The following is a 23,628-nucleotide window of genomic DNA, read 5'->3' as shown; positions in this document are numbered from 1 at the left end:
TAGCAATGGAAATTTTGGGCTCTGTTTTGGTTGTAAGCCAAGGACTACCTGTGTTAACTATTGTTATAACAAATAGTACACTGAATGGTGGGACAATTTTTTTTCTTGGCAACAAACACCTGAATTTGCCACCACAACCAGTCTTTTGGCAGTGCGCTCCCCAGATTTTAACAGGACAACTAGGAGTGACCTAAGATGACCTTTGGACAACTGTGTACTTGCCTGGTTATAGAAATCTAGACTATTTTCTTCTTTTTTGTTGTTATGGTTGAATGTATGCTTTTGTTTTGTTTGAGTGTTTCACTGTTTTGTATTTTATTCTCTGTGATAAAACAATATAAGGGAAAAAAAAGAAAGCTAGACAATTGCAATTTTCAGTAAGAGTGGTCGGAGGATTGGGTCTCTATCTTTTCCTGTCACTATTTGCTTTTTTTAGGTGTGCCTCAGGTTTAAAGATTATATTTTGAACATTTTCTTGCTTTTGACTTACATCTTTAATTAATCATATGTTTGAATGCTGATTTATTTTTTAACCCTTTGCTGGAATATAAAGGTGAACTTTTTACCTTTTTTTTTTTTTTACTGCTTTGCTCTGGAGCTATGAAACATTTTGCCACATGGAAGCTGACAGCTCCAAAATTTTCTCCTTAATGGTGAAAGTCATTTGATTTGATTTACATTTGCACTGGATTTCTACTACATGGATTTTGTATTTTATTAATTTTCAAAAGAACTTTGCTCTGTATGTGTGTGTGTATGTGTGTGTGTGTGTGTGTGCATACATACACACACACACACAGAGTATACATATAGTCTTTTTTCTTTTTAAAGAGATGGAAATTTTCCCTTTTGTTTCTATTTACTCTCCATTGTGCAGAATATTATCGTAATTTTTCCTGCAGACACTTTATTATCCTGAGATAACTGGATAATTTTATCCTGAGAGGAACTGCCTATGCTTTGTTGTGAAAGTCAAGCTACAAAAGCAATTTGGATTATATTAAAAATAAACACAACAATAAATTAAAGATTTGGACTATTATGTATTATATATAATGCCCAGAGAGAAAGACAAGAGCCAGATCAACTTAACATAAAATCCTTCTTGGAATCCTTTGGGGGGAAAATGTTTTTTTTTTTACAAGTTCTGAACAAAAATTTAGGTGAAAGGTTTGATGATTTTACAAAAATTATAAATGATGCTCAGATACAGCTAAATCAGACTTGCAGTTGGGTGGATTGGAAGTCAATTTGTTGCTGATAGAATTGAAGGAGAAGAAGCTCTGAGAATTCCAAGCTGGTTGGAGAAGGCTGAAAGGGGCAAAAATTTAAATGGCTTATGGATGGCAGTATGGATAAGTGATGAACTGGACTTTATCTTTAGAGAACTGATGAAGATTGTGGAATAGACTTATTATACTCAATCAGAAAACAACTGCTGGACTTGTTCTGACTTGGTCATTAGAAAGAAAAAGCCTTCGGACTGCATTCATAGTGAAAGGTTTACTTTTACTAAAAAAGCCAAGTGGTTACAAGATAGGAAAAAGGCAGATCTGAGGTTTGCATGCGAAAACTGCCTATTTACTTTCCTGTTTCCCAGGTCCTCCCCCCCCCATTATCCCCATGGTGTCCAACTAAATTCAAACAGATTGTTTTGGTAACAGTGCTGATGCTTATCAGCCTCGATGATGGTCCACATTCTATTCCTATGCTTGTGACCTTGGGGTCCGCTAGCTGATGTTTCTGGCAGACACTTGCAGTGATTCTGGTTTCTGATTTCCCCCTACCCTGTTGGCTCCTCCCCTGCCCCCCCAGGTTATGGTAGTCTGGCAGCAATAGGGTAAAGCAGGATGGTAGCACTGACATTCTGCTCCCCTAAAAGGAAAGGCTCGTCCTAGAAGAGAGAGAAAGAAAAAACCCAAGTGGTTAATAGGCTACTTCAATGGAGTTTATTGGGATATTTACCATGGAATTTTCAAAGGAGACATGGGGCTCACACATGTTGCATTTAGAGAGACAAAAGTCTTCCATAGAAGGTTTCCCTGTTCATGTGCTGCTGCTGTGATTTTCCTTTTCAGTTTTTCAATTGATGGCATGGGGACATAAGACTGCTTTCACCACAGCGTTTCCTCCAATTTGCCTTTGCTGGATATTCAGGATTTTCCTCCTCCAACCTACTGATGGGTTCCACTTCCTTTACCAGGCAAGACCCTATTTTATGGGTCTGTCCCTATCTGATGCCATGACAAAGCTGAGGTTTTTCTCATGGAAAGTATCCTTACTGGCTCCATAACGAATCTGGCATCCCACCTGCTATTGACCTATCTAGATAATAACAATAATAATGATAAAGTTGGAAGGGTCCTTGGAGGTCATCTAGTCCAACCCCCTGCTCAGGCAGGAAACCCTTTACCATTTCGGACAAATGGCTGTCCAGTTTCTTCTTAAAAACCTCCAGTGTTGGAGCATTCACCGCTTCTGGAGGCAGGTTGTTCCACTGGTTAATTGTTCTAACTGTCAGGAAGTTTCTCCTTAGTTCTAGGTTGCTTCTCTCTTTGGTTAGTTTCCACCTGTTGCTTCTTGTCCTGCCTTCAGGCGCTTTGGAAAATAGCTTGACTCCCTCTTCTTTGTGGCAGTTCCTGGGAGAATGCTATTGGGATTTTCAGTTCTCTGAGATGCATCCTCAGTTTCTCCACTACGTCAGGACTAATGAGGCATCTGGTGCACCCAGAATCCAGTAGAGTGGTCAATACACCCTTGCGTCTGAGGAAGTCACCACTAGTTCTACTCGGATAGTTACTGGTATTATGGTGCCACATACTAGCACATCATCATCTCCTCTGCTGTCATTCTCTGTTCTGGTCTTCGGGTCTTTGGTTAGAGTTTCCTTGCCATCACTGGTTGAAGGGAGGATCTCTATGACTTCCACTCTTCTAAGCACTATCTTGATGGGCTTGGTGAGCGCCTTTCTGCCCCTTTTTGGCTCCCATGAGGAGGTAGGTGCTGGAGTTTGGCTGTCAGCAGCCTGATGACTGTTTCCCAGGTTTTGAGACACTTGTTTTTCTGTTCCAAATGATCATCACTGTTCTCGATTGGTATGGGAATGGTACCTGGCCAGGTCGATTTCTACCTCCTCCACCAGGCCATACCAGCCCTGGAAGGTCCTTGGAATGAGTTTGGGCCAGTTTGCCAGCTTGCTGACCATGCTTTGGAACTCTTGAATGTAGGCTAAGATGGGCTGCTTTCCTTGCTTGAGGGTTTTGATCCTAGTTTGGATCTTCTAGTTGGCAAGTAGCTCTTTGAACCGCTTCCTCAAGGCAGCCATAAATCTGTCAAATTGGCACAATTCCATGGTGGTTGTGTCATGGAGGGCCATGAATAGCGATGGGGTGAAGCAGGATGGCAGCACTGACAACTGTTAAGAGATGCTGTGGTTCAACTGGCACAAAATCCTTCTGAACAATAAGTGCTGCAGAGATATTAACAACAAAGATGGGGAATGAGATTGTTTAGAAAGAGCCCAATTATAATTTTAAGAAAATGTTTCATTATTAAGAATCAATTGAAGACATTTGATCCTGGGCAGATTAGAGATAATGACTACAGTGATTTATTGTTGATTAGAAACTGTTATGGACTTGAGGCTTCCAGTTTTGTGCAGTAACTCAGCAGCCGAGGGATCATGGAGCTCTGTACCCTACGGCCGATTTCTGCCTGCTAGGGGACCCTAAATGGGCCTGAAGTCACTCCGTAGAGGCAATAAAGGAGGGAAGTCCCGCTGAGTGCAGAGACAGTGGTCGATCCGATCGGTCCTGGAAAAGCCTTCCAGAAACTAGCAGGAGAAAGGCTAGCTTAACTTCAGAGCAGCCGAAGCTGAAAAGTACTATTTTAAGCTGACTATAAACAACGTGCTTGGAACTGGATAAGAACAGTGATTTTTCTCTCTTCTACTTGATAACTGATTTCCTGGGGGGAAAAAACCACAAGAAGCAAAAAGCCTCCGAAAGTGAGAAGGAGGGGATCTTTGCCCCACCCTCCTACAGATGGAAGTGGCGAATTAAACCCTTAAGTGGGGACAAAAATATACTGAAATGAAAATAAGACCTAAATCTGGATAAGTCTGAAATTGGTGGAATGTGAAGATTTCTTTTTTCAATCATGAAAATAGAATAACATAATTGTTTATTTTGAAAACTGGAAACTGAAAAACAATCCGGTGCTGACATCTAGTGATGGATGAAAAGGGGCGTTGTCTTACCTGAACGCCTTTTCTCAGCATGAAGATGTAGCATCCACCGATTGGGTAATCAAAGCCTTCCTGCTCAGCTTTAGACTAAGATCAAATTTTTGCCACGCCTCCCTTGGGCGTTCCTTCCCCAGTTTTGACGAGGCAAAGCTCCTTAGGTCTAACACAATAGCTCCTCCTGCAAAAAATCTGCTTAGACTGTTAGGGTGGGTGTGGATGCTACATCTTCATGCTGAGAAAAGGTATTCAGGTAAGACAACGCCCCTTCTCCAGCATGACAAATGTAGCATCCACCGATTGGGACATACCAAAGCCACCCATGTCCCTGTCGGGAGGGAAGTCTAGGCTTGAGATCCGTGATTAGTAACAACCTGTTGCAAAATCCTTCTACCAAAGGAAGCGTCTGATGCAGCAAACTTGTCAAGTTTATAGTGCCTTATAAATGAAGACCAGGTGGATGCCCTGCAAATTTCTTCAATCGAAGCCTGGGTAGACCAGGCCGCAGATGTGGCCGCGCTACGCGTCGAATGAGCTGTGATGTTGGCAGGAACAGGAAGAGACTGAGTCTTATATGCATAAGAAATGCATGCCCTAATTCATCTTCCAACAGTTGAAGATGACACCTTCAGACCCATGGAAGAAGGTTGGAATGACACGAAGAATGCCTCTGTCCTGCGAAATGCTGCCATTCGCTTCACGTAGTGATGCAAGGCCCTGCACACATCTAATGTGTGCCACAACTTTTCCAGGCAATGAGACGGTCGAGGACAAAAATCTGGAAGAACCAGATCCTGAGACCTATGGAACCCGGTATTGACCTTCGGAATGAAAGAAGGATCCAATTTGAGGATCACTCTGTTCTCCAGAAAGATACACAGTTCACTCCTGACAGATAGTGCGGCTAATTCTGAAATCCGTCTAGCCCAGTGGTTCTCAACCTGTGGGTCGGGATCCCATTTGGGGTTGAACGACCATTTCATGGGGGTCATCAAACAATGCAGTCTGCCATTTTTCCCCCTTTTCCTTAGCTGTGCTACTCCCTTTTATTCTATTGGCTTTTGAAAGCCAATAGAATAGACTCTCTTGAATAGAGTCTAATTCTATTGGCTTTCAAAAGCCAATAGGAATTGTCCAGGCTGTCTCTGCCCTGCTGAGCCCGCCAAAAGTCCCATTCTGCAAACGGTGCTGCACCAGTTGAGTAGTCCTCGACTTACGACCGGTTGGGGGTCGCGGCATTAAAAAGATTGAGAACCACTGGTCTAGCCGAAGTGACAGCTACCAAAAAAGCCACCTTCAAGGAAAGAAAGTGTAGAGAGCAAGATCTATTCAGCTCGAACGGTGACCCGGTAAGGACCTGTAACACCCTTGGCAAGTCCCATGTGGGGTATCTGTGTACCACAGGAGGACCAGTGTTAACGGCTCCCTTTAGGAAGGCCATAACTGAGATAACTGAACCTGATTTTCGCAACTGAGAACAGTTGACAATGCTGCAATCTGCCTGCGAATGGTATTGTGTGACAACTCCTTGTTCAGACCTTCTAGAAGGTAGTCTAATAATACCAGAATGGAGACGGTCAGTGGGTTCACCCACTTTGTGGTACACCACGTACAGAAATTTTTCCACGTGGCATTATAAATTCTGTTGGTCGAAGGTCGTCTGGAGGCAGTTAGAGTGCAGTACTGCAGGCCACTTTAGCTGACTGTGTTCAGCAGGTCAGCGGTTCAAATCTCACCGGCTCAAGGTTGACTCAGCCTTCCATCCTTCCGAGGTAGGTAAAATGAGGACCCAGATTGTTGGGGGCAATGTAAATATATATATATATATATATATATATATATATATATATATATATATACACATTGCTTACTGGTGTACACCGCTTAGAGAGTGCTTGCACTTAAAGCGGTATATAAGTCTCATAAATAAATAAATAAATAAATAAATCTCAATCACTCCAGATGAGTAGGACAGCCTAGCTAGGCTCTCCTGCTCAAGTGCCAAGCGGCTAGCTGAAGCCACTGTGGCTCCGGGTGATGGAGATAACCCTGACTGAGGGCAATGTGATCTGATGGGATCTTCCACGGCGGGGAGACCGATAGGTCCACGAGGTCGGCAAACCAAGGTTGCCTTGGCCAGTGAAGGACCAGTAAGATTAATTCTGCTTGTTCTGAGAGAAGCTTCCTGATGATGGCTGGAATCAGTGGAAGTGGAGGAAATGCATACAGAAGTCCCCTGGGCCATCTGCTGTGTAGAGCATCCGTTCCCTCCGCCCCTTGTGAGGGAAACCTCATGAAGTATCTGGGTAGTTGAGCGTTTGCTGGTGAGGCAAATAGGTCTACCTGAGGCTGACTGAATCTCCCCGATATTTCCCTGAAGAGGGCTGGATCCAATCGCCACTCCGAGTGTTCCATCGTCGCCCTGCTCAGAGAATCTGCTTGGCGATTTGCCTCCCCTGAAATGTGTTCTGCACAGATGGATTTCAGATTGGCCTCTACCCACAGTGCCAATGCCAGGGCTTCCTGCATGAGTGACCAAGATCTGGTCCCTCCCTGCCTGTTGACATGAGCCTTGGCTGCAGTGTTGTCCATCATTATGAGGATGTGAGTCCCTGCTACTATGTCGGAGAATTGGCGAAGAGGCAGATGTATTGCTCTGAGTTCTAGCCAATTTATGTTGTGTGTGAGGTTGGATCTGGACCATTGGCCCTGTGCCGTGTGTGTCTGAATGTGTGTGCCCCAACCGAACAGACTGGCGTCCGTGGTCAGGATGAGCCTGTGCGGCTCCTTGAACAGTGATCCCCTGTGTATGGCTGGCGAGGCCCACCAGTGTAGTGACATCAGGGTTTGATGTGGAACTCTCACTTTCCGCGTGGAAGCGCTCATGTTCCGCTTCTGGAAAGGGAGTAAGAACCACTGGAGATGTCTGGAGTGAAGTCTTGCCCATGGCACTATTCCCAGACATGAGATCATTTTCCCTAACAGTTGAGACAACTGGACAAGCGGAACTGCCTTCTCTTTCTGTATCCTGTGAACTAGGGATCTGATACTGTCCTTGCACTCCTGAGAGAGATAAACCATACATAATTTTGAATCTATCACCGCCCCTAGATGTAATATCCGAGTGGTAGGAGTGGTGTGGCTCTTCTTGAAGTTCAGGGAAAAACCATGTCTCTGTAGTGTACCTATTGTGGTCTGCAGATCTATTTGTGCCGAGAGGAATGAGCTGGACTGGATGATAATATTGTCCAGGTAGCATTGTACTCTTACCGGGATCAGTCTGAGGTGAGTTGCTAATACTGCCAGTAGCTTTGTGAACACTCGAGGAGCCGATGACAGGCCGAAGGGAAGGGCCCTGTACTGAAAGTGTCTGCGCACATGGCAGAACCGGAGGAATCTGTGGTAATGGGGACGGACGGGGATACGAAGGTAGGCCTCTTTTAGGTCTATGGAGGAGAGGTAATCTCCTCTTCTGATGCTGGCCAAGATGGACCTGAGAGACTGCATTTTGAACTTCCTGTACACAAGGAAGCGGTTGAGCCCCTTCAGATCCAATATTGCCCTCCAACCCCCCCCCCCGAGGCTTTGGGGACAATGAAGAGGATAGAGTAGAACCCTTTTCCCCTTTGGTCCGAAGGGACTGGTTCTATGGCTCCTATTTCTAGTAGGTGTGATATTGCTGTGGCTACTAACTTGGCCTTGTGTGCATGTCTTGAGACCGGACACTGAAGGAAGCGATCTGGGGGGATGGATTTGAACTCTAGGGCCAGACTGAATCTTATGGTCTCCCTTACCCAGGAATCGTTTGTGGTAGCCTCCTAGGTGTCGCTGAACAGAGCTAAGTGACCGCCTATAGGAGGTGTTGTGATTCAGTGCCAGCCTGTGCTCCCAACAGCTGAGTCGAAGGACTCTGAGGAGGAGGTGGAGGAGGCATTTGAAGGGCCATCAGAGCCAGAGGGAGGCTTTGAAGTACAAGACTCACAGTTGGATGCAGAGCCTGGGCCCTCCAGTTGTGTTTCTGATGAAGCGCAGCTGGGTGAGGAGCATGAATCAGACTTGGAAGAATCACAACAGATGAACTTGCTAATTGACGCACGCAGGCGGAATCAATTAGCCAGAGTAAGGTAACAGAGGTCAATGAAGCACCTCCAAAGTAAGAAGCTACGTGCTGAGAACGCCGAGCTTGCTCAGCAGCTGGTTTTGTTATCTGCCCAAGTTGCTCAGCTATCTGCCCAGGTTACTGCTGCTCCACCACCACCCAGGAGAAAATGTCAAGTGGCGAGGCCAGACAAATTTGATGGCAACCCGGACATGTTTTCTGTTTTCATGGGACAATGCCACTTGTACATTAGTGTGAAAGCAGATGATTTCCCCACTGACCGGGATAAAGTGGGGTTTATGATAAGCCTGCTTTCTGGTTCTGCAGCTCGTTGGGGCACACCCTTGTTAGCTCAACGTAGCCCATTGTTGGATGACTTTGTGGGGTTTTGTGAGCACATGCCATTGATGTATGAGGACCCCATCAAGACTCAGACACCTACCCGGCATTTGAAAGCCCTGAGGCAAGGCCGACGCCGCCTGCAGGGCTATATCAGCGAATTTTGGCTCTTAGCCAGGATTCAGCCTGGAATGAGGTTGCGCTCATGGACGCTTTCCAGGATGGCTTATCGGAAGAGATGTTGGATGAGCTGGCCCATGTTGAGCTTCCCCCAGACCTTAATGGGCTCATTCATCTCTGCTTGCGAATCGATGCCCGGCTGCAGCAGCAAAGGAGCTGCCGTGCTACCCCAGAGATCCGTAAGCCCCCCATTGTGAATGCGACCCCGGTCCAGAGAGAGGAGCCAATGGAGTTAGGTGCTGCCAGACCTCGTCTATCGGTGGCAGAGATGAACAGGCGGCATTTGGGAGGGGTGTTTTTATTGTGGGGACCCTGGACATTTGGCTGCTTTTTGCCCCAAGAAGCGCGAGAGGAGCATCATCGACATCTCCGTCAGGTCTTGCAGCGGCTTTGAGAACATCAGCTCTATGCTAAATTAGAGAAATGCCAGTTCTATCAGATGACTATCGAGTTCCTGGGTCATCGCATTTCTCCTGAGAGCGTCGCTATGGACCCGAGTAAGGTGGAGTCTTTGCAAAGTTGGCAACCACCACGTCATGTGAAGGATGTCCAGTGATTTCTTGGGTTCGCCAACTATTATCGGACTTTCATCCCTGGATTTGCTACCATGACAGCTCCCCTTACTCGGCTCCTGCAGAAAAAGACTCGGTTTCAGTGGGATGCTCCAGAACAATGGGCTTTCCAGGCTTTGAAGGAAGCCTTCATGAAGGAGCCCATCCTGAAGCATCCTGACCCGCAACGGCCATTTGTCGTGGAGACGGATGCCTCTGACATTGCCATTGGGGCGATGTTACTCCAGGCGACGACGCCCAGTGGTGCCCTCTTCCCTTGCGCGTACTATTCATGGAAATTGAATCCGGCAGAGCGCAATTATACCATCTGGGTGAAGGAACTATTGGCCATTAAAGTGGCGTTCGAGACCTGGAGGCATCATCTGGAAGGGGCACGGCATCAAATCGAGGTCTGGATGGACCATAAGAATTTAGAAAGCCTGCAGACCGCTCAAAAATTGAACCAACGCCACATCCAACGGTCTCTCTTCTTTGCAAGGTTCAATTTCCGGGTGACGTACATACTGAGCGGTCACAATCAAAGAGCGGATGCTCTGTCCAGGAAGCCCAAATATTCCTGAGAAGATAAGCTTCTGCCCAGGACAGTGCTCCCTATTGAGTCTTTTGCTGTGGTGAGAGAGCCAATAGATGTACGGGCTCAGATTCGGGAGACCCAGCAGCAGGATGGGTGGGTGGCTCAGCGAAAGGAGGAAGTGGGGCCCAATTCACCATGGACAGTCGTGGATGGACTCCTCCACTATCGTGATCGGCTCTATGTGCCTGGAGGGCTGCTCAGAGGACTCATCCTCTGCCAGTGTCACGATAATCCAGCAGCGGGGCACTTTGGCCTGTTCAAGACCCTGAATTTGGTATCCCGTACCTTCTGGTGGCCCCGAATCTGACATGACGTTCAGACCTACGTCTCATCGTGTATTTCCTGTAGGCAAGCCAAGTCAGCGACAGGGGCCCCACCTGGATTACTGCAGCCCTTGCCGACACCCAAAAGACCCTGGGGGGTGGTGTCCATGGATTTTTTGACGGATCTACCCCTGTCTTCTGGATTCACGACGGTATTCGTGGTGGTTGACATGTTGACCAAGATGGCGCATTTCATTCCATGCCGTGGCTTACTGTCTGCCTGCGCCACTGCTCGCATATTCATCCAGCAAGTGTTCCATCTGCATGGTCTTCCTGATAAGATCGTGTCCGATAGAGGGGCCCAGTTCACAGCCCGTTTCTGGCAGGAGTTGATGCAGGCGTTGGATGTCAAGATTTGCCTCTTGTCCGCACATCATCCTCAAATCCTCAGCACACTTCCATGCAGGTGACACCATTCTTAGCCAAAGTGGGCTATCACCCTCGGTTTTTCCCTCTTTCCCCACTAGATGCACTGGAACCACCAGTGAACAACTACCTGGCAGAGTTACAGGCGATCCATCGATTGGTGCAGCGACAGTTGGAGAAGGCCAAGGCTGACTACAAATGGTTTGCTGATCGGTCAAGGCGGGATACACCTCCACTATTGTTGGGAGATCGGGTATGCTGTTCACCAGGAATCTACCATCAACCCGGCCAACCAAGAAATTAGATCACCAATATGTCGGACCGTTCCCAATCGAGGCCATCATCAATCCTCGCCTATCGCTTAAGTCTGCCACGTTCCATGCGGGTATATCCGGTCTTTCACTGTTCTCTGTTGGTCCCTGAGAAACCAGCGTGTCCACTCTGCTGAGCCGCCCCCACCGGAACTACGTGATGGAGACAGTGCCCCGTGTATGAGGTTGCCAGCATTCGGGACTCCCGTTGGGTGAAAGGACGCTTCCAGTACTTGATTGAATGGAAAGGCTATGGACCGGAGGACTTCACCTGGGAAGATGCGTCTACCATTCATGCTCCTGCCTTGGTGACCACCTTTCATGAACAATTCCCATCTCGACCGCATCCGGATCGGCAGACCCGGGGGAAGGGCCCTGCGGTGCGGGATAGTGTTGTGATTCAGTGCCAGCCTGTGCTCCCAACAGCTGAGTCGGAGGAATCTGAGGAGGTGGAGGAGGCATTTGAAGGGCCATCAGAGCCAGAGGGAGGCTCTGAAGTACAGGACTCACAATTGGATGCAGAGCCTGGGCCTCCAGTCGTGTTTCTGATGAAGCTCAGTTGGGTGAGGAGCATGAATCAGACTTGGAAGAATCACAACAGATGGACTTGCTAATTGACGCACGGAGGCAGCGTCAATTAGCCAGAGTAAGGCAACAGAGGTCAATGAAGCACCTCCAAAGTAAGAAGAAATGGCAAGGGGAGGCACCGCCTTAGGATTGCTAATTAAAGGGAGGAGGTGTGGGTGGTGCTGGTTGCTGAAGGCAACCGTTTGAAAACCGCATCTTGGAATCTTGATCTGTGACTTCTCTTGTGATTTCTTGTTTGTTTTTCATCGTGCTCTTTTGGACTTAAGTTTGCTGTATTTGACAGGTTTGTCTACAATATTAAAAGGGGATTTTGTTTTTGTTTGTAAGTCTCCAGCCTATTGCAGCAGCAGGGGTTTTGTCCTTGTGAAGTTAACGACAATAGGCTGGAACAGAACAGGAGGATCCGACTTGGCGTCACTTAGACCTCCTGTAAGGACGTCCCCCACTCCCCTGAAGGGACGCTTGTATTGTGATTGGCCCCTGGTTCCTTAATTCTGGCGGTCCTGATGGCGATCCTGTCTGGGAGAAAAGGATCGGGAACCTCTGGGCCAATCCCAGGACTGCCCTGATTGAAAGGGCTGTCTCCATTCCCAAGAACCTTCAGCCCGAAAGGACTGCCTGCGAAATTCCTGTTGTGGTTTCTTATCTGTCTTCTTAGAAGGGTGAGCCAAGGTCTTCCACTTGTCTTTCCCTTCTATTAAGTACAGTTCCAGGACCGGACCAAATAAGTGTGTACCACTGTAAGCATCAGTAGTTAAACGCCACCGTGACTTCAGGTCTGTCTTCCACAGCTTTAGCCACAATAATCTGCGTGATGCCACTGTGGCCGCTATGGATCTAGCTGAATACTTGGTCGAGTGTAGGGATGCATCTGCCATGTATTCCGCAGCTGCAACCAGCTTACCTAATGTTTGCTGTGTACGCACCTGATCCAGAGGGATTAGATCCTGTAACTCACGTAGCCACATAATGGAGGTCCTTGCGAAAAAGGATGAGGACGTTGCAGCTCTGATTGCCCAGGCTGAAGCTTGATGAGCCCTACAAAGGGAAAACTCGAACCTCTTATCCTCCACCTTGAGGAACTCTGCCATATCTCCGGGGATCGTGGATGTGGAAAACAGTGAGGACAAGGGAATGTCTACTATAGGTACCTCTAGGAGGGAAGAAAATGATGATGAGACATTAAACAATTTCTTTTCCGTGCTATTGGGAGTAGGTAAAGTGGCTAGTGAAGACCACTGCTTCTCCACCGTATCACGGAAAACAGCCAGGCAAGGAATCTGTTTTTCCTCCACTACCTTCACTGCAAACAGAGGATTTGACTCCTGTGCTGTGGAGGTAGATGGTTTAGGCTCCTGCTCTGCAACCAGGTTTGCTGTGGTGCAAGCCTTTAGTAAAAGGGATCTGAACAGAGAAGGGTCAAAAAGAGACATATCGGGAGCAGCTTCCTCATCCTCAGACATAGGTATGTCAGTCGTCTCCAGGTCCTCAGATTCCGCCTCTCCAAGCTAAGATGAAGTCTCAGAAACACCAGAGCCCATTGACTGGGCCTGACCAGCGCAGCCTACAGGTAAGTATGAGGGAGGCGGTACCTGTGGAATCCTCTATGCCATGGAAGATGACATAAACTGGTCAAAGGCCCGGTGCATAAAGGTCTGGAACTGTTGCACCCATAATGTACGCTCTACTGGACCAGCCCCAACCCCTGTGGCTTGAGAAATCTATGGAGTGGAGGAAGCAGACTGAACAGCAGGATCAGGATGAGGAGACAAAGAAGAAGGAATAACAGAAGGAATAACAGAAGGAGGAGGAGGGAGAATGGCCTGTTCAGTTCCCCCTTGAGGAGACCAAGCTCTGGGAGCCTGATAAGATGGCACAGGTGTGGACTCAAATGGGGAGTTGCCCAGCGAAACAGGGGGAACCACTTCAGCTTCGCTGGACCTGAGCTGTTGCGCTTTGGAGAATTGTTTCTCCAGTGCCAGATGTCTCCTCGAGGCCTCTCACTCAGCAGACTTGAAGGGTTCTTTGGTGGACAAATGCTCGGTCTTGGCCTTCTTCTTTCCCCCTGTGCTCAATTCAGAGGATATGCGTTTAGCTTGTGCGGGGGGAGCATCAGAACCCTGCAATGTCTGAGGAGCAGCACTGTCTGCCATTGCGCACTAGACCTTCCAGGTAGGAGAAGCCTAGGAGTGGGGGTAAAGACACGCAGATCAAGTTGTCCGGGAGGGAAGCTTCCCGTGCCCTGAACAACCTACAATGACAAACAGCCGGGCAGCTCACTAGAGATACCTGCCTAGGCCCTGTGACACAGCGTCACACACTAAATGAACAGGCCTAAAAATTCTCCCTCAGAAAGAAATCAGAAAATGAATTTAATGAGCTGATTGATCAGCCTTCCAATAAAGGATGTACTCTTGTTCTGATTAAATCTTGTGAAAATGTAGTAAAGGATACTAGATACACCCCCTTTGAGAGCCTTACTCAGAAGGCTACTGCAAAATCTGTCCTGAGTGTTCTCCAAAATGGTGACCACACCCAGATTAGAATCCAAAATGGCGGCCGCCAGTCACCTTGCCGCCCAAATAGCAACGACTTAAAACTATCTGGGATCGCAATCCCAGAAAAACCCTCTCCTGACTTCTCAAAGGGAGCCCAAGGGATTCACAAACAGTTTCTCACTTGCCCCCTTAATTTATAAGGCACCCAAAGAACTTGCATTTCTGCAGTGCAGGCAACCGGCGGTCCAGTTCTCACGATCCTCATCGCCACGAGGCTTGATAGAGACGGTTCGGCTGTAGAGCTCGGTGTTCCTGAGCTCTCTCAAAGACTTCAGAAAAGGTCTCGCAGGTGCTTGGGAAATTCCCCCTCGAAGCGCCCAACAGCTGACTGGGTTTAACCCGCGCTCCGCGGCTTAGATGCTGGCGAACACGAGGGAAGCAACCCCTTGTAGGAGGAGGCAAGCTCCTGAAACAAATACTGATTTTAACAAAACCTTTAGTCCTAATGCACTTACTTATCTAGCAACTTCTTAACCTAAAACTAATGAAATTCCTAACCTAACTCTAAGAATCAAATCCAAGTTAACTGAAGAGCAATCAAAGTTGTGTCTTGCTGAGCCCAAGACTAAGACAAAACTGGGGAAGGAATGCCCAAGGGAGGCGTGGCAAAAATTTGATCTTAGTCTAAAGCTGAGCAGGAAGATTTGATTACCCAACTGGTGGATGCTACATCTATCATGCTGGAGAATATAGTAGTTGCTTCAAAACAGGAACTGGCAAAGCCCAGGAAAAGATAATTTGTTTTTGGATGAACTTCAATGTCTTAATAACAGAGAACAACTGTGACAAAAAGAAAACATCTTGGGCTACTTACAAAGAGAGAACTATAAACTTTAGAGAGAAAAAAATGACCTTTCTGGATTACAAATACTTATTCAGCTGTGACTTTAAAGCTGTCTGCAGAGAAAAAAAAAATCCTGATTTTTGGCTATCATGGAAAATGAAGAGATCTGCAGAAAGAATATACCAAGAAAAAACAAATACTTTCCAGGAGGAGATATATGCTACGTTGCAACTAATTCAAAAAACAATAATCTCAAATCATGAGGATATTAAAAATAACTTTGAATATATAAATGAATCTCTAATTTAACTTTACAGCAAAAAAAAAACCTCTCAGAAAATAAAAATAGAGAGTGAGTAGATAAAACAGACAACTGATGAACCAGAGAAGAGAGATTTAAAGATGGAACCTAACAACAGAAGGAAGTATGATTCAACCCAAGTGGAAAAAAACTTACAGGAAATAATGGACATGGAAAAAGCAACTTATACTTTAAGTTCATAAAATAAGTCTGAGGACAAGAAAAAAGATTTGACAAAATGGATTACAGAGCTACCAGGAGAACTACGAGAACTTAAAGAGACAAAAAATGATAAGAGAAATTAACAGAGAAGGAAAAGAAAAAAATTTCAATGAATATGAAGAGATGAAACCTTCATATAAAGTATCTCTCCTGATTTGTCTTTTGTACCTATAACAACATCCACAAGACTGTGGGAAGACTCTTTGACTTAGAGAAACATATTGTTCAGGAAAGATGTCTGGCAAAATAAAAAGGCTAAAGTGAGAATCAAGAAATTAGATGATGGGATCTATCAGAGGGAATATTTGAAAATTATACATCTGTTTGAATATGGTTAAAGAAATAGAAAGATTTTGGATATAAATGAATTTTAGTTTAAGAGGGATGAGCCCCGCAAGTAATATAGTATTTTTCTTTTTTCCTTTGTGTTTTGTTTTTTGACATGAGAAATATAAAAATGTTGGAGTGGTTTATATAAAAGAAATGTTTTAGATACTTAGGTGAAACTGATCTTGAGAAAACTTCAAATGGATTAAAATGCTTTGATTAGATCTAAAAGATTAGATAATTGGATTTATTTAAATAGAATTTAAAGATTAAGTGTTGAATATGGTTAAAAAGAAGAGAAAAATTCTGGATATAAATGTACATTAGTCTAAGAGGGATATGTATTTTAAGTAGTATACTATCTTTGTATTTCTTTTTCTTTTCTTTTTTTTCTTTTTTTCTTTTTTTAAGATATGAGAAATGTAAAAGTATGAGGAAAAAGACCTAAATACTTAAGTGTAATGAAAATCTTAACCATGTAAGAATATTTTGAATATTGTGGGGAAAACAAATTTAAATAAGAATTTTAAACAGGATCTATGATAAGGCAATCAAGATAATCAGTTAGAAAAGAAGTTTTATATCAATGTGGTTATTATTTGCACAAATATTAGAAAAATGTCTATATTTAATTGTTATTTATCCAAATAATGAGAATTGTATTAATTCAAGGATGGCAAAAGAGAACATTTTTGGAAGAAGAGAACATCAAGTAAAGCTATTATGCGGACTATGGAATTATAGAAACTAACTGTTATTGTTTTTTAAATATAAACCCAGACAACACGATGTTTACCAAATATTAAGGTGATTATGTAAAAAAAAGGTTTTTTTTAAAGAAGCTGTTATGGACTTTCTCTGTGTGAAATACAATAATAGATTGTTAACAAAGGACTTTGAAGTTTAGTTTTGTTGTTGGGTTTAACTATTAACTCTTTTTTTACAGTAGGTAGATAGATCAAAATTAGTTGGGCAAATGGATATTTATCAGCATTCAGCTTGCAGGGACAATTTATGTGTATGTTTTTAAGAACATTATTGTCTTTAGTTTTCCTTTGTTTTTGTTTCCCTTTTTTCTGTTGAAATTTGTATTTTAACTTTGGAAATAAAGTAAAAAAAATTAAAAAACAAGGCATAACAATTCAATAAATATAAAAGGTAAGAAAAATAAGATCCAAACAAAATATGTGGTACCAGGCCCCCAAAGTCTTCTGGAAAAGCTCTATTTTTAGCTTTTATAAGGCAGACAATGTTAGAGACAAGTGAATCTGCAATAGGAGGTGATTCCAGAGGATAGGGCACATCACTGAAAAACAGTACTTCCAGATTTTAGCTCCCTCCACCTCCTCAAAATGGTGGACAATAAGCCATTTCTGCTGGCATGAATGGAAGAGTCAGGCTGACCTTACTGTGCAACACAATCCTGCTAATAAACAGTTAAAAGAAATAAGCTGAGAAAGCTAATCTAAAATGTCTTGGAGAAAAATATTTTATGGTATTGCTGCTGTTGTGATAAAATAAGCAAGTAAGAATGGGTGTATGATCACATGCACTAGATGGCTTGTATTAAAACAATGGTTTCAACTTTAGAATATTTGGAAAGAATGTTCCCTACTAGCAATGAAAATTTATATGTATGATATGTGATACATTAATCACGTGTAATTTTTTGATATGACCACTGTTTAAACATTTGTTTATTTGCAGAAAGTCACTAAAATGTTTGTGAATTCAGAATGAATTAACTGGATACTACTCTTTTGCTCTAGATAAAATACTTTTCCTAAAACAAATTTATGATTATGATTATATTTGTAGACCTGTCAATCTCTTAATTATGGTTCTCTTCTTAATTTTGTATTTTACAAAGAAATGAAAACAACGTAAATACTATTGTGGCCTTCCTTCCTTCCTTCCTTCCTTCCTTCCTTCCTTCCTTCCTTCCTTCCTTCCTTCCTTCTTATAACCCTTCTTGGTTGTATTATATTTCTCATCAGGATATGAAATTTATGCTAAGAGTTTTAAAGGCCCACAGATTTGCAAGACAAATCAGCTTAATAAAAATGATAAGTGTTATTTGTCAAGACCCTTGTTCACTCTGACAGTTGTTTAGAAAAGACAAAAATAAAAATCCTTAATGAGTCAAACATAAGAAAGTATGAGTTTCCCCAGAACTCTTTCAATGCAGAATGGCTAATCCATTCCACGGGGTTGTTATTTGAAGGAGAATTAGGTAGGTTTGTAGACTAGAGTTATAAAAATAATAAAGGCGGGATTAAAAAAAAACATAAAGATAAGACTAAAAGAAAGGAGAAGACTAAGATAGTAATGCCTGATAGATCCTCAAAAAATTAGATGTGAGATATGTAAAGAATATATTAGGCAGTTTATGAACATAGTGGAAGCAAAAGATGTTTTGCGAAGAAAGAAAAGTATAGAGAAATATAATAAAAGGTATCACTATAAACTAAATTTGGTACATTTTTTTAAAAAAATAGTTTTTACTAAGAATTTTGATTACAACAGAAATACCAACTAAGAAAAGCAGAATAGAAAAAATAATAAAAAGTGCAGAAAAAGGAGGAAAAACAAAAAGAAAAAATATAATAAAGAAAAAGAAAAATATATAAAGAAGTTACAGTTTTCATCATAACAACTATAAACAAATTAAGCAGCTCTTCACTCTCTAAATGGTTACAGACCAATATTTATTCATCTCATAATCCATCCCTTATCTATTAAACATTAATTTTTCTGTTCTGGTGTCAGTATAAAGAGTTGACAGAACTATGTAAAAAAAGTTTTATTTTTGATCTTGGTCTTGATTTTAACATTAATCAAATAAACCAATTTTATATTCCTTCTTTTTACTTCTGTCTTACTCTTTAAGTCAATCAACTATTATTTGATTTCTCTTAAATTCTTCTCTATTCCACTGTAGATTTCAAGACTTTAACAAGCCTCTTTTGTAGATTAAATAAGCAAACATTTTCCAGTCATTCTCGTGGTTTGTTATTTGTATTTCCCCTTTAAGTTCTTTTGTATATCTAGTAAAGCATCCTTTTCTAATTTATTATTTTGGCCTGTAATTTGTAGTTCCGTTTTCCATATTTTCTCTGTCTTGTCAAAGTAAAATTGTTCTTCATCTGCCATTCTTTTGTTACATCTTTTAGACATAGTCTATCCATAGAAGATTGTCATCTATCATCGAGAGTATTGATGTTGTAGTAAATCCTAATATTAATCATCATCTTTCCCTTTTGCTTGAAATTTTAGTCCCCTAAATCTCCAGCATTCAGTCATCACAAAATAACTTATCTTTCTTAAAACTTACATAGTCAAAGTAAGTCTGTTTCCAACGATAAACTATTTTTATAGTTAATTCCAAAATCGTATAGCAAATCAATATTCTAAATTTATCTGGGCTTTTATTCCAGGTAAAACTTTGTTGATCAATTCTCATTTAATTTTCTGCTATTTATTTCAAATCCTGAAGATCTTAATTAATTTTTCTTTTGATAAGAATTGAAGATAAACTCACCTGAAGACTTTTCAAATTTGTTATTCTAAATGTTTTTAATAGCTTTACCTCTCAAGATGTAATTCTGGTAGTTCTGGTCTGCCTCAGCTCCCACTTTTATTAAACAAGCCAGGCCTTCTGCTACAACAAATTCATGAACCAAATCCTTGTCATCCTATGAAGGAGAGGACAGGGGAAAAAAGACAAATGATACATTATTTAACATACTGAAAATAAAATGGCAGTGGTTTTAAGTTGTGTCTGACTCTTGGTGACTTTATAGGCAAGTACTTTTCACACTACCCTGTCAAGCACAGCTTTTTCAGTTGTTTATATCAGCTTTGATAGTATCAAGCCAGCATGTTCTTTGCTTGTTCCTTTTTCTTGTTTCACTAAGCACATACAAGCAGCCCCCTTTAGCAACTGTTTGTGGCTATGGCAGTGATGAAAAAGCAATTTTACAACCAATACTTGTAATTATAACTTTCTCAGGTCTGTAAAGCAAAGAAAAGTGGAAGTAGGCTCATAAGCACAGTTGTGATTCACTTACAGACTGCTTCATTTAACAACTGAGTTGTCAGTCCCAGTTAAGGGTTCTACATAAGGACACATTATTTAATTTAAAATATTTTAAATAAATTCTGCAGACAGAGGGACTGGCAAAGAGTACTCGCAAATCTCCTTTCTATTTTTCACAGTAACTTTCTTTCCAATTTATAACTATATTTTTCTTTCTTGCTTCTCCTTTCCATACCATAAAACACAAAGCAAGCTAATTTCTTTTGTCATTTTCAGATTAAAACTGTAGAAAGTGAAAGCTACATTATAAAGAAAAATCGTAAGAAAAAGCTGCATTATTTTAATTTAGAACTCCTGTGTATGGCTAAAAACTGCAACAAAATGACAGCAGAGAGATAAGGAAAACCATCTGGATTTTTGCAATTCAAATATAGTTCTTTGTAAATATATAAATGTATAAATGTAAATGTATAAAGGTAAAGGCTTCCCCTGTCCAATAGCTTCCAACTCTAAAGGGTGGTGCTCATCATGCTTCTTAGCTGAGGGAGCCAACATTGTTTGAAGACATTTTCATGGTCATTTGGCCAGTATTACTATATGCTGAGATGCTACCTTCCCACCAAAGTGACATCTATTTAATTTCACATTTGCATCCCTTTAAATTGCTAGGTATGCAAGAGCCATGGCAAGGAATGGGAGTTCACCCTGGAATGCAGTCCTCGGGTCTTTAACAGCTGAGCCATCATGCCTTTTTAAGATGTTAAGAATGCTGGGTTTTGCAAGATTGATATTGTCTCTTCTATTTCTTTATTAAATTTATATAATTACTTATCTCACATATATGACTTAAATGGTGTACAATCAAAGAATCAAAACAAATTATAACAAGTATGATAAAAATTAAAACAATTTAAATACATAAAAAGGACTTTGGAGAATGGATAGCAACCTATACTTGGGATCCCCAAGCCTGTTAAAAGAACCAAATTTTGAGGGTTGTCTTAAATGCACTGGGATCATGGCTAATCTCATCTCAGGAGGAATGATGTTCCAGAAGAAGGGTGCCACAGCAGAAAAAGATTGCTTCCTCAATATTTTCAGACAGAACACTTTAGCAGATAGGACCCATAACATGCCCTTCCTGTTACATCTAATGAGATAGGTAATGTAATCAGGAAGAAGCAGTCCCTCAAATAACCTGGTCCCACGCCAAGAAAAGATATTAATCTTTTAAAATTATATTAAAGGAATGAGATGTCATTTCAAGAAACAAAGCACACATGCATTGTTATTTTATTTAAACCTGGGTAACAGCTCCCTCAATTGTCTGAAGGCCACATGTTCACCCTTGAAAATGATATGAACTACCTTGTGTTATTCTAGGTAATAGGTACACATTATCTCAATTTTGATGCATTAACCAGAAAAAGGGGGGGGTTCCTATTATCTTAAACAAAGCTGTTTATTGATAAAATGGGATGAAGGGAGGGCATTAAGCACACTCCAAACTGTATAAAGTTCATAGCAACTAGTATAGGAATCTGTTCTTTCAAAGTGCTTATAGCTTTTGTGTGTGTATAGCACTTCTCCCGAAGAGGCCACTGGAAATTGGGCTGTCAAAGTTGAATTGCTAAGTTGCCTGCTAACTTCTATCATTACTCAACTTGCCATAGAAACAGGGGGGAGAGCATAGGGATGAAACGGGAGTCTAAGAAGCCATCCCCAAATGTGAGAACCTACAAGAATGCCAAGGTCACTGACACAGGTGTCTGACAGAGATATGGACGGTTCTAATAACAAACAAAAACTATAGGATTGGCAAACGTGAACATCTGGTGGGTGGGGGGTTAAGGGAAGCTACTGGTAACTAGGTAGATTTTTGTGATAAGATCAGAGCTGGTCTTGCTTCTTTGATTCTGAGATGTGTACTCAATAAAGATTTATCTTTTATGGCACTTCGAAGCCTTGAAGATTCCTTGCTGTTGAGTTCATTAATCAGACAGCTGACCTTAGACCAGCTCTGTACACTGTGAATGCAGCCTTCTCAGAGGCTCCAAGAAGATTGTAGCATAGCAATGTTGTAGGTTGAGAAGAAGATCGATGCTACCACAAAGTCTGGGCAGGTCCTTCCACGGGAGGCACTGGGATCCGTCCTGGTGGACTCTGGGTCTCAGTCAGTGGTAACACAGTCCAAAGTGAGAGCGGAGAAAGCTGAGCAGTCACCAGTGCAAGAAGAGGAGGGGGTGGCCAGATCCCTCCATACCAGCTCAAAAATGCAATGGATAGTTGGTGTGAGGAAAGTGGCCGAGATGGAGTTTCCCCTCATCCCACTGGGGGTTGCAAAAACTTGAAGGAGCAAGTGGAAGGCCAAGAGAGCTGCAGATTGGGAAGAGTCAGCAGAGTGTAAATTTCTGGCTGCCTCCTGCAGCCCTTCGGTGGAGCAGCTGCTTGAGAAATTTGTTGAGATGGAGATGTGAGGAATGGAGCCATTGAAATCCCCCATCCGAGGAACAGCACTTGGAATGGATCAAGTTGGTGACTCCGTCCCCTTCTCCACTCCACCTGATGGTGCTAGGTCAGGTGGGCCAGGGGATAACAAGGGACTGAGGCATGGCCGTGCAGACCCAGCCAACACTGGCATGGCAGGAGATCCAGCCCATGCTGCCCCGTAAGTGTGGGGGGGGTACTTCCTGGTTACTTGTTAGTCTGTAACAACCGTGATCTACCGCTGTTGAAAGCCACATTTGATGGATGGAGAAACTCACCTATTTCCTGAACCAAATGTGGATTTACCTGGAGCAGCACACAGCAATGTTCCCAGATGAAGGGACTTGTGTGAACATGCAAATCTGGAAGGAGAAGCTGCTGAATGGGTGGTGCACTCCTAGAGGGGCTCTAGGTCAGATTTGGGGACCCCACACAAGCCCACTGGACAGAATCTGAAATTTGCTCCATTAGGCAGGGGAGCCAGTCCATGGCTGAATACGTTCATGAATTCTGCAGCATGGCCAGGAAGTTGAAAGGAAGGCCAGAATGCCTATGGGTCTACCAGTTTCAAGATGGGCTAAGCAGAGAGGTGTACCAGAATTGCCTGTCCAGGGGAATCCTTGACGACCTCTACGCATAGAACCAGCTAGCCACCACAGTGGAATTGGACATGATGGAGTATCAGTGACAGGCGGCACCTGAGAACTGCCCCTACCAGAGCCAAGAGAAGCACTTGCCAATGCACAGAGGAGGAGGAGCTTCTCCGATTGCTACAGAGAGCCCATGTCGCCTTGCTGGAGCTTGTTTCTAATGTGAGAAAGAAGGCCACCAAGTGCCAATTGCCCACCCCCACAACCCGTGTTGATGCCCAGGACCCTGAGTCAATCCAAAGAAGACTCCAAAGAAGACAGGCTGGTCTTCTATGAGAGTGACAGTGAGGGGGAAGACAATCCGATGGTAACTCGTGTCATCACCCCATTGACTGCCCAGGTGGAGGTGGTAGTATCCCAGTCAGGAACAAGGGGGAGGTTTACTGCCCTGTTAAACTCAGGATGCACTCGCTACTTGATCAGCCTGCAGATGGTGGAATTGTTGGGACTGAGACTGAAGCAGCCCATGAAATTCAAGCAAGCAAGTAGATGACTCACTTATGGGGGGAGGGGGGTTGCCAGCAACCTGTCTGACTGAGCCATTGAGCCTAAGGGTGGAGAGACCATGAAGAGACTATCCAGTTAATTGTAGCCCCAAAGATGGCAGAGACAATGATACTGGGATTGTCGTGGGTGAAAAAGTAGTCCCCATTCCCCGCCAACCA

The 23,628-nt window shown here is 43.2% G+C and overlaps 1 protein-coding gene across 7 annotated transcripts in view; it reads right to left on the bottom strand.

The window, feature by feature from the left end:
• Positions 1-23,628, bottom strand: part of FHOD3 (formin homology 2 domain containing 3) — a 515,605-nt gene that overhangs the window by 242,926 nt on the left and 249,051 nt on the right. For all 7 annotated transcript variants that reach the window (XM_039327161.1, XM_039327164.1, XM_039327163.1 and 4 more), the window contains one exon: positions 19,377-19,482. In XM_039327161.1, the coding sequence (XP_039183095.1) occupies positions 19,377-19,482 (106 nt within the window). The remainder of the gene's footprint in view (positions 1-19,376; positions 19,483-23,628) is intronic.

Source organism: Crotalus tigris, unplaced genomic scaffold (genome assembly GCF_016545835.1).
Source record: "Crotalus tigris isolate CLP2741 ecotype Arizona unplaced genomic scaffold, ASM1654583v1 scf7180000024351.1097467, whole genome shotgun sequence".
Lineage (NCBI taxonomy): Eukaryota > Metazoa > Chordata > Lepidosauria > Squamata > Viperidae > Crotalus > Crotalus tigris.
Note: the sequence above shows the minus strand (reverse complement) of the source record. Positions and strands in the feature narration are given on the sequence as shown.